The sequence below is a fragment of the Ictalurus furcatus genome, chromosome 7 (genome assembly GCF_023375685.1).
Source record: "Ictalurus furcatus strain D&B chromosome 7, Billie_1.0, whole genome shotgun sequence".
Taxonomy (NCBI): domain Eukaryota; kingdom Metazoa; phylum Chordata; class Actinopteri; order Siluriformes; family Ictaluridae; genus Ictalurus; species Ictalurus furcatus.
Window position 1 is genome coordinate 16,489,031 of NC_071261.1, and position 12,367 is coordinate 16,501,397.

Here is a 12,367-nt window from a genome sequence, read left to right on the forward strand (position 1 = left end):
TTGCTGCACAAGAGGGCCACATCAGATACTGACAGCAAAGGTTAACATACTTTTGCCACTCACAGATATGTAATACTGGAACATTTACCTCAATAAATATATGACCAAGTATAATACGTTTGTCTTATTTGTTTAATTCTCTGTATCTACTTTGAGGACTGATGATGTTTAGGTCATATTCATGCAGAAATATAGAAAATTCTAATGGATTCACAAAATTTCAAGTACCACTGTACATACACTATATGACCAAATGTTTGTGGGTATCTGACCATCACACCCATATGTAGGCCTTCCCCAGACTTCCCCATAGTGCAAAACTGTATAGAATGCCTCTGTATGCTGTAGCATTACAATTTCTCTTCATTTGAACTAAGGGGCATCAGTACCTGACCTCACAAATGCTCTTGTGGCTGATTTGGCAAATGCTTGTGGAAAGCTTTCCCAGAAGAATGGAGGTTATCATAACAGCAAAGGGGACTAAATCTGGAATGGGTCTTTCAAATAGCAAATTTGGGTGTGATGGCCAGGTGTCCATAAACTTTTGGCCATATGGCCAGTTTAAGCACATGGTAGAAATGAGATAAAGGCTCTTTTGTGAATGCTCTTCACAGTAAACTTAAGTTAATCACCTTGCTCATAGTCAGTTTATTCCTGGAAATTTGCTGTCCACTTAAATCCACTTAAGTCAGGTGTGACATTTCATTGGTAAGAGTCCAATTGATTACATTTTGGTGGTGACCAAAATGAGTTCAGTATGAGTTTACAGAGAAAGAGGAAGACAGGGGTAGTACTGTAAGTAGTGCTGTAGGACTTGAGTCCAGTCTAGTCTTGGACTTGATTCTGGTCTTGAGATGTTTTCTGTATTGACTAGGATTTTTCTAAGTGTTGTTCATTGGTCTCCCTAAACATTGTCTTGGTCTCGACTCAGAATATATGCAAATAATGGTCACATTTTCTTTTCTTTTTGCATACACAATATAGTATAGTACAGTATAATATAATAGTTCCTTCTTATATAAAACATCGTTGGTGCAATGCATGAATGAATTCAACTATCTGAAGTAAAGGTGTGGTCTTAAAAAGGGGTTTGATAGTTTTTTATTGTCTCAATCTGGTCTCAGTATCACTTTCATTTGGACTCAATCCTAACATAACTTCAGCTCCCTAAAGATGCAATCTTGGCTAATCTGGGCCTTGGACTTGTCCTTGACTTGGCAATGTTGGTCTTGACTACAGCCTTAAGTAGAGGACATGTTTAGGATGTCAATACCACAATCTTTACAAGTGTACCTAAGCTACAATTTAAAAATAAATGAAAGAAGAATTTCATTTTATCCTGAAATAGGCAATAACATTGGAGTGTCTCAGTTTGCTCATCACATGTAGTGGGAAGAGTGATTAATTCTGCCAAAAAAAAAAACACAGCTGTAGAGGCGATGAGTGCTTGTTACAGTTAAAGTTATAGCTGTAGTTTGGTTGTGCCTCTTTGGTGCCCGGTTGTTTAAACTACGTCAGCTTGGCTATAATGATCATTCTTAGCAGAACATGAGAATTTGTAGCTGCAGACGTTCTCAATAGTCCAAAGTCAAACAGGGCACTATGGTTGCTGGCAGATGACTGGAATAAGATTTGACTTCAAGACTGTGAGGCGCTACATGGAAATTGTGTCACCGGCCTAACCCTTATATTCATTAAATGCTTTCTTGCAATCCAGTTAGCGTTTACTCGTACAATGTTTTGAGCAAAATGCATTTTTCCACCTCTGAGATCTCAGCAAATTTCATACCCAATTAAATATTTATACATGTCAAATGTTTTATTACCAGTTTAAACTATGATAATAAATCCTTCTTTTTTTTTGCGAATTATTATCACAGTAAAGAAAGTCTGAGTTTAACACATTTTCCCACAGTCCTTTTGCTGCTTGAAGTCAATTTATGAGTGACATTTCATTGTTCATAACTGTCTCAAACAACATGCTTTACCTCATATGTCACACTCAAGCCACAGCAGCTATAGCAGACAAGTTTTCCTCTCAAGCAAGATGCATTATTGTTTAGTTACTCTGTCTCTTGCACACATCCTATCAAACATTTGGACATATTCTCACAACTCTAAATCCCTGCTTTCATTTTTTATTCTTTCACACTTGCCTTGTTGTTGCAGTGTTACCTTTGTTAGCCAGATTCTGTTATTTTTCCTTGAATTTATAATCCCAAATCTTGGCATCTCCTGAATGAATATGTCAACAGACCTGCATCCATCCACTATGAGAGCCTCACAACTCACTACTGACAAACCTTTATGGAAAACTTCAGACATTATTTCCAAATCATACCAGAGTGCATTTTAACTGTATAAACGACAAGGATGCAATGCATCAGTGCCCTTAGTCAGTGGTGAATCACACTTAAAATGTCAGTTCTAATCAATTCAGTACATGATGGCACTCTTTTATCCAAGAACAAGGTCATTAAGTGACAAACATGGAAAACATGCAGGCACTGTGCTGTTCAAGAAGACTTTCTGTCTTCTCTTTTACACATGCACACATAGTAGATGGTACATTTTCCTCTGGGTAAATTGCATTGTATTTAAATGATTTAGATACAACTTGTCTTTACTCATCACTTTTCAAAAGCCTTTCAAAGGATGTACTATAATTCAAATGTTCATGGCTCTGCAGTGTGAACAATATGATGGATGTTAGGAGGATTTTATTCCCCTTTTTAAGATGAAAGAGTACAGTAGGAGTTCTGCATGTCAGTCAAGAAAATGTGTAAGGCATTTTATTTTCCATGATATCTGCTTCCATATTCATATCCCTCCCCCTCTTTCAGCAACAAGGTAGACAAGATCAAAGCTTTTTTTCAGGCAACAAACTTTTATTGTAGCCCAATTTCTTTTTTGGACTGCCTTCCATGCATGGAAATGGTCCCGCATCTGTTTCCTACAATTCTTTTTTTTATTTGGCTGCTGTATGCACTACCACTTTGACTAAGAATGTCCATAATGGTTTAAAAAAAAATGGTTGTACTCCAATGCGTAATAAATTGGTGGAGACACACTGGGTACATTTTGTTTCCACAGTCTATAAGGATCCCCACCCCTTAATGTAGTGTGAAAAATGTACACACCCTCCGTGACTACATTAAGTGAGGTTTAAACATTTTAATTTTGTTGATGGCAGCAAGACAAACTGTTGTACATTTTGGTATCTTGTGATTTTAGAATTAGGCCAACTGTCAAATATGTTTTGTGAATGGCTTTTTCTGGCAAAGAGCACAATGCCATGGAAAGAGTATACAAGAGTAATTGTGCTGATCTAATGCTTAGGGGTACTACTTCAACTTGGGGAAAATCCCAACACGGCCCTCAGAGAGGCATTATCTAAGGCATGTATATATAATATAGCTTAGATCACCAGTATGTCTTTACCCACTCCTGATATGGAGTCAAAATTATTACTTTTTACTGCCTTGTATGGGTTTATGAAAGTGCTCAGTCATATACACTAAAGGCCAAAGGTGTAGAAGCAGGCAAATTATTTTTAAAGTTTCCAAAATAATTTAACAGTTAAGGCATATTTCCAACAGAACAGAACATTTAGTGTAAACAAAGTTTTTCTTTCTCTGAAATATTTCAGTGAAGTTATTTTTCCATATTAAATGTATTATATGGGAAAAGCTAGTACAATCTTTGCTGATAAGTTACAAACCGTACTGTACAATCATTTGTTAAGGAGCATCTGTATGGTAGAATCTGGTAAATACAGTATATTTAGATATGCAGTAAAAGTTAATAAACAAAGTAGGAAGAAATGACTTGTACACTACTGCTGCAGACATTAAGTCAAACCATCTTGTTCAAACTTCAGCCTGATCCATAGAGTAGCAGAAACTTATGGCAATTTATGAATACCATATGACGGATTAAGTCCACTAGTCAGTTACAGTTGCATAGACATGTCCTTGTACAGGCTTACCTTCTCACCAACATTGCCTTTTGGCCCCTCTTCTCCCATATCACCCTATAAGAAAAGCCAAAAAGTAATATAAGATACATACGAATATATTTTTTTAATAAAAAAAAATATAAGACATAAGTAAAAAATATAATAATATAATTTAGGTCATAGGTCTGCCATTCAGCCTTCTTAAGCTTTAGAGCATTATCATTATTGTATGGCAGTTGGGACAGCATGTAGCTTCCAGATGTCAGATGAAAAACAACTTTTTGAGTCACAGTGCCAAACTACTGACAGAATATTTTGATCCTAATTTTTCAGCCTGAAGGACTGCCATTTATTTAATAGGCAGATGACACAGCCATATACTTGGTCAGTGGATTTAGGAATTTTTTAAAGAAAGGTTAATTATTTTTGTTCTTTTATCATAGCTTTAATTTGTATACTTACTTTGGTTACTGACTTAAACTTTTTTATTAAACAGGTGGTGAACGATTCGTTAACAGAGAATGCTGATAGGTGACGATTAAGTTGGTATGCATGTGCAAAATAAACTGACTATGTATATTTGCCTGCTATGTATTTGTTTAAGCACTACTTTAATAGTGATATAGAGAGAGAGAGAGAGAGAGAGAGAGAAACTCTGAATGTATCCACACTGAAAGAGCTTTCTTGCTGCTTATGCCTAATTTTACAACACATTAGCTAATTCATAGAATCTCTTTCTACCGTTTCAAGTTCATTATACATGTTTTCTTTTCAAGCATTTTCTGCAGAAAATGAAATCATTAGTCTGAAGCTTATGTGAGCATTAGATTTTTTGCTTCTTCAGCATCAACAAAGTCTAAACAAGACTAAACTCAATACAATACAATATAACCGGCTGGTTATTATCAGAATAAAAGGCAATGTGAAAGGTAGCTTAATTCCCAAAGTGCTAAATGAGATTTCTCAATGTTATATATGCCCTTTCTAAAGTATATCCTCTTCCTTCCTAGTTTCCAGCCATCATTACAGCATGGGAGAATAAATCTCTTTCAACAGGTGGGTGATGTACATCTAGACAATCTGATAACAAACTACACACTAAGAAATTTATGTTGAGAAAATTCAACTTGATCGTTGTTCCCAAATAACATTGGACCAGATCCACAGTTTATAGCATCTGTCCACACTTATTTAATCTGTATTACAATCTACATGCAATGGTGCTTGATAATCAAAATACTGAACAAGCCAGAGGAAGAGAACATGTAACTGTTAATTGTACTGTTCCTTGGAACTTCATTGTTTATTTGGATTTGTTTTGATTCATTTTCTTATTTATTTATTATTATTTATTAAGTACCTTCAACCTAGGAGAGTTTGTCATCTAGCATAATGTATAAATGTAGGAACATGGATTTACCTTTTCACCTTGCTCTCCTCTGTCACCCTAGTTGAAAAGAAAGTCAAACATGTTAAATGTTCAAAGGTCAGGCTGTGCAGGAGTAAGGAAAATAAAAGCACATCACCTATTTAGATTATACCTATGATTTAAGTTCACATTCAATTAAGAAATGAAGATCATGTTACGGCTATTCCTTCCACAGATGTCCTCAGAAGTAATTGATGACCAGTTCCCTAGGCATTGTGCCTCAATTTAAAATAAACACTCACATGCAGATACAGAGGGTATGATATTGTGCACAGAGGCAAGACAGACAGTAATATCTGAAATGAAATGTAAATATTTGCATATGAACACGATCCATATGAAAACCAAGTAGATGAAACACTTTGGAACAGTGGCTGAGTGATGATACTCAATATTCTTGCAATTTCTTGCATTTGTAATGATGATGATTTTTCAAATGAACATCAACACATTTCTGGTGGTTTCATGTTAAAAATAGGCTCTGCCTGTGATTGATGTCACAAAATAAATCCATTAAATCTGCCTTGCAAAAAAGTAAATAAAAAACTGAGAAATCTGAGATATGAAATGGATCCCATGATTGGAGATTACGTGCCACAAACCTTGGCACCAGGGATTCCATCTAATCCGGGCATACCCACCTCCCCCTATGAACAACAAAACATAGGACGTGACCACACAGGGAGCCATGATCTGTTGCACCAGAAGAGTATCAGGAGTGCAGATAAAACTATTGAATTCTCATTGTCATGACTGTTTGCACGGCATGTATTTCCATATTTTCATCATAGTCTGTACAATTATATCTCTGAGTATTATTAAGAAGCCTTTACATACAACTAGTTTTAAACATTCACAATAGTCCTGTACCTGTGCATTTTGCTTATAAATATATGCTCTTTATCTGAAAACATACAAACACCTATCAAAAATTAAGATTAATTTTCAGACAAAAAGGTGTATTATTGTTAGTCTAAAATATGTCTAATGTATTAGTGTATGGAGATAGGTTTTTCTTCAAATGACGTGAAAGTAATTGCCTTAAATAAATCTCTACAACATGATGATTCAATGGTGGAACTAATTTGCTTTTTAATGAAACTTTACAGCAACAGAGATGCATTTCATGAGGCTTGGCAGCCAGCAGTCCACATACAGACACGGCATTTGCAATTTAGCAATGTTTCCAAGTAACTCCTGTCAGAAAATGGCCTTTCTCTGTTTCTTATGCCCAGAGAACCTACGTTTCTTTTCATATCTATTTAAATACTTATGGAGATTACTGTGCTAGTGTTGCGTCAGATGTGTTCCGTCCTTTTTTCCTTGCTCTAACAATACCATTGTTAAAACCTTGTTCTCACTACAATATAGTTATATTTAAAAGCAGTTTTGTCCTCACAATTTCATCACAAGATTCAGATGTGGATAAATCTCAACATGGAAGGAAAAGTGAGGAGCTAACTTATTTTGGTCCAGATACAGCGTATTTGAAGCAAAGAAAACCCAACAAAGGAACTACTAAAACAACACCATAAACACTCCAAGATTTGACCTGTTTTAATCAGGATAATGGGTTGTTGTAATTCCTGGTTGAGCTTTGAAAGGTCAAGATTAGCATTATCAACATGGTGTTGAGTTTCACCATAATACTGAGCTGTTACTTGATCTGGGTTCATCAGACAGCAAAGCTTAGTCTACTAATTTCCTCCAACACTAAAAGAGTTTGACAGAACATTCTTTCAACCTCAACTCCTCCAGCAAGCTCTAAACTTGTTCTGCTTCCATAGCCTTCTGATTACCAACTCCACCTTTGCTGAACTGTTTCTAATTTTCACCCATTTACAGGATATTTAAGGTTCACAAAGTTTGCAACTTGTTCAGAAATTTTTACCACTTTTGTGAATTTTGTGAATTATGAAACATGTTTATTGTTGTAAACTGTTGTTTTGTTCTGTCATGTGATCCTATTTCTTCATGTCTTAATTTCTGCTACTGTTATTGTGTTCTTTTTTTCCTTCAAATTTGATCCCCTTGTTGTTCTCTGGATTTCTGACTTTGCAATATGTTTTGGATTTTGTCTTCGGACCATGTTTTGAAACGTTACCTCTGGATTGCATTTGGACATTGTTCACTGATACATTTATCTCTATTTCCATTCAACCATTGTCCTGGCATTACAGAAAACCTCACCACAAATAGATGGAGAAGAAAATCCAGATCTGCTGTATGTGCCATGGTGCAAAACAAATTACATAACAACAATTAACCCATCTTAGATCCATTCTGGTGTAAGTACTTTACCAACTCTTATAACCTATTTCAACTCTCCTGACAAGAAATAATATTCAAACATTTTATGTATTAGTTTAAACATGTGGCAATATTTATCAAATATGTTGTTACAGAAAGAGTATATTCACAACCTGATTTACACATCCTGACTATCACAGATAGTCAAGTGGGTAGTAACGTGTTACATTTACTTTGTTACATTTACTTGAGTAACCTTTTGAAAATAAATATACTTTTAAAACTAGGTTTAACTGGCCATACTTATGCTCTTACTCAAGTTTGGGTGAGTTAATTAACCCGCTAATAAACTGCTTTAGTTTACTTGTTTTTATTCACTCAGCTCACGCAGGTCATTCCTGATGATATCTGTATTACTACTTTCCACCCCCACGTCTTTATTCCCACCCTTTTCAAAACAAAGGGACACCCATGTTTTGCCTATTTATACAAGTGATACAAATGCAGGTACTTCATAACCTGCACTTGTTTCCGTCTCTTCCGTTTATTCTGTTTTTTCTTCAACTACTTTGACAATCAATGTCCCTGGGTCACTGTTTCCACCTTGTGGAACAACTAAATAGTGCAAAAGAATTAAATGCGCATGTGTGCGCATGCACCTGCATGTATAAAGTATGCGTGGTTAGAAAAATCGGGTGGCACGCGTACTTAGCTAATGACGAACTTTGCATCACGTGTACTGTATGCTGTTCCTAGCATACACGTTAAAAGTGACGCATACTTTCTACTTAACTCTAACCCTCCCGAGTTTGCTTCCTCACAATCCTTGTGGAGGCTGACTTTGAACTGCTAGAAAGAGGTGTTAACAAGACGAGATTGTGGTCTGAACTAATACCACTGCTATGCAGATGACACTCGACTCATCCTCGCCTTCCTTTCCTCAGATCCTCTTGTTTCTGCTCAGATCTCAGCATGTCTGGCAGAAATCTCATCATGGATGGCTGCTTATCAGCTGAAACTTAATCCCAGCAAAACTGAACTGCTGTTCATCCCAGCTGATGCGTTACCATGTCAGGATCTTGTGATCTCCCTGGACAACTCTCTGATCCCACCTTCGGTTACTGCATGCAACCTTTTTGGTAACCATGGACAATCAACTGTCCTTTTCCTCTCACATTGCTAATCTGACATGCTCATGTAAATTTCTCCTTTACAACATCAGAAGGAGTCATCCATTTCTATACATACAGGCCACTCAGGTGCTGGTTCAGTCTCTTGTCATTTTGAGACTAGACTACTGCAACTCACTTCTGGCAGGTCTGCCTCTGAGCGCCATTTGACCTCTGCAAGTGATCCAGAATGCAGCTGCTCGACTTGTTTTCAACTGGCTTCCTGTAGCTGCCTGCATCAGATTTAAAACTCAGATGCTTGCCTACAAAGCCAAAAATGGACCAGATCTGTTCACAGATCCACAGACAAGCAGATCATAGGCTTCAGTACAAGAAGCAGATCATAGGCTTCAGTACAAGAAGTACAGTATGCAGCTTTTGTCCTGACAGAACTACTGTATCTACTAGCAAGCCGTGTTTGTTCAACTGAAGGAAAACATAACTGCTCCCTACTGGTCTTGTCTTTCCTGTGCCCCCAGCATGCGCGTGGTACCGCATGAAATCGCAGGATCCCCTTTCCTTTGACACGCATTTTCAACAGTCACATACGTACTTACCCTCATCCTGCTGCTCATCAACGCCTAACAGTATGACAGCACCCTAGACAGCAGCCAGAGACTACTGTTGCAATGTACTTTTTAGATTTCGATATCTGTGTCCTGCTCTCTCTGAAATTGTGAGAAAAGCTACATTTAATTTCTCTACATACTGGAAAATAGGCCGTAATCTCTGTGGGCACAAAACAGGCTACTCAGAACTACGATAGCGTTGACCATTTTTAAGCAGTTTTTTAAACCCTCAGGATGTAGTTAAGCAGAAAAAAATGGTTACACCTTGCTCAGGGAGTGTGTACTGAGGAATAAGTTTCCCTATACTCTCTGCACATAGCAGATGGGGTGAGTCAGCTCTTATTCCACTTTCTAGAGGGGTCAAAATGGTGTGGTACAAATAGAAATTGCCAAAACAGCTGATGAATTCTCCTTAAACACATTCTCCCAATCTATCATCTATCATCTCTCTCTGCTAAGAGTAAACTGGCATCCCTTCATCTGCCCAGAACAGAAACTTAGGTTCTAGGTTCTGGTAACACACATACATATCCCCTTACCATACATTCACAGTGGATAGTTATCACAAGTATCAGATGACCCCTACATATTCTGGTCTCAAACAGGATGCAACAACATGGTAACCATGGTGCAATGGACACTGTCTCTCTTTGTCCATGTGGTACACACCCTGCCCAACATCCCCCACTTGTTGTGGATATTATATTAGGTCTTGTAAACAATATCAAGGTAACTAGATCACTGCCATCGTAAGGTACATAAGGACGCTGGGTTATATCCAATAGGATAATATTTGCGCTTCCACTGCATCTGTAATGTTTTTCTTTGTATAAAAGAAAGATGGAAACCTACACCTCTGCACTGATTACCATGGTCTAAATGCTGTTGTGGTTAAATATTACTCTCTTCTCCCCCCACTTGCGGAAGCGTTACAGCAGTTATCAAGTACAAGGTTTTTCTCTAGGTTTCGTAAGTGAAGAGGACGAGTGGAAAATAATTCTTCCAACCACTTCAGGCTATTATGAATATTTAGTTATGCCATATGGCTTTGTTTATGTTCCTTCTGTGTTTCAGTTATTTTTAAACAGGGAGCTCATTTAGATAAGACCTATGTTCCTCTGGCCTGAAGCAACCAACTTTTAAGGTGAGCTGGCATATTACTAACCGAGCATCAAAGTACTGCACACCCGGCACACCAACTCTATGAGCATTATTGTATGTACAGCCCCCAAAGCTTTGTGTACTCGCCCAGCCACGTAATTGAAATTCTTACAGATCTTAGACCACATGATCCCACCTGTCCTTCCATCCTCAATGACCATTTGGGAACACTGCCAAACTACTGGTCATGCAAACATGTTTTTCATTTTCTAAATTACATTCCTAAGAATATTGTATCAGACCACTGTCCATGGTCCTCCTAGATGAGGAAAGAGGCTATGGGGAACTCTATAGCTATGGGCATCATTTCTGGCCATCAAACAGAATTCAGTAGGCATATCTTATCAGAAGATAGTAAGGCTACTCCTACCATACTGTCATGACCTACTAGTGTAGATAGTTCCTGCCTTGGGCAGAATATGCTTAAAACTCTCTGCAGAGTTCATCCACTGGGCTTAATATCCAGTGTATGTTGGGGTCCAATCTGCCTTTATCAACTGGGGTTCAGCTAGACCATTGGTCTGGCTTTGCTAGAAGATTGGTAAGCAGTAATAACAACTATAACATGGTAGTATGATCTGATATTATGGTTCTGGACCTAATTTACTTTGCCAAAAGTTATGTGAAATCTTACCTTCAATCCATCAATACCTGGAATGCCAGGTGACCCAGTGGATCCCTATAAATAAATAATAAAAAATACATCAAATTGAATTTATACCGTTAACATAATGTTGGTTTAACTGTATTTAATTTACTGAAATAGTTCAGCCATCTGAGTTCATATATGTTTGATGAATTAGGGTTAGGTTTAGGGTTAAGATTAGGAAACATACTACAAACTGGTGCCACTAGATAAGTTGTCAGTCAAGGAGCAGCACCTAATTTATGTGTGAAATTTCTCTCTTCTGTAAGATACTGTATGTCTAGCCACAAAATCTTTGATTCTCATGTTGCTTTTTGAGTCTGTTTGTTAAGATTGCCAGACTAAATATCTTGTGTATTGAGGCTGGAAAAAACATCATTTTAGAACTAGTAATGGAGGCCTGAGCCATTGATATGCAGTTATTGGAGAGAGAGAGAGAGAGAGAGAGAGAGAGAGAGAGCGAGAGAGAGTTCACAGTTTTTTCCCATTTCAAGCTGATAATCTAAAAATAGAACAAATAAATCAATAAATATCGATAAACATGGTTTTTCGTTTTTTATTAGTGCAGAAAATACAATGAATAAATAAATAAATAGTTATACTTGTTCACTTGCTTATCACACATGCTCTTTCGCGCTCACCCTTTCTTTTTTTCTCCAATAACTGCAAATCAATGGCTCAAGCCTCCGCTTCGCCTCATGGCCAAATTACCACCTCGGGTGTGCATTATTTTTCTAATAATTCAATTGCCCGTCATCAATTATTCCTTACATATTTCTGGAGAATTTAAATTTTCTGTCATCTGTATGCTGTGTGTTAACTTTTCAGTTCAGTTAACTCTGCGAAGTGATATGGAACTGTAATGCGGTCAAGACCTATCTGGAACTGCTTTAGCCATGCATTTACTGAAAATTAATTGCACACCTTGGAACGTCTGTCAGCCAGTCAGAATCGGGAATTCAACAGTGTTGTGGTATAAAGCTCAATATATTACAGCTAGATATTACTGTTCTATTGATACAGTACGTCTCAATTTATCAACAGAATCTTCTATGCAAGTTTTGAGATGATCTTTATCGATTCACTCTTAATTCTTTTTGAAGAAAAACTATTAACTAGTTGACTGGTAATACCGCTTTATATTTTCTTTTCATCAAATGTTGTCACAAAATATGTAAATTTGAC

General features: G+C 37.1%; 1 protein-coding gene across 1 annotated transcript in view; it reads right to left on the reverse strand.

Annotated features, from left to right (window-relative positions):
* LOC128609978 (collagen alpha-1(XXV) chain) overlaps positions 1-12,367 on the reverse strand; it is a 169,931-nt gene that overhangs the window by 30,588 nt on the left and 126,976 nt on the right. The window contains exons 11-13 of the mRNA XM_053628952.1: positions 11,171-11,215; positions 5,379-5,405; positions 3,989-4,033 (exon numbers count right to left, since the gene is read on the reverse strand). Coding sequence (XP_053484927.1) covers positions 3,989-4,033; positions 5,379-5,405; positions 11,171-11,215 — 117 coding nt within the window. The remainder of the gene's footprint in view (positions 1-3,988; positions 4,034-5,378; positions 5,406-11,170; positions 11,216-12,367) is intronic.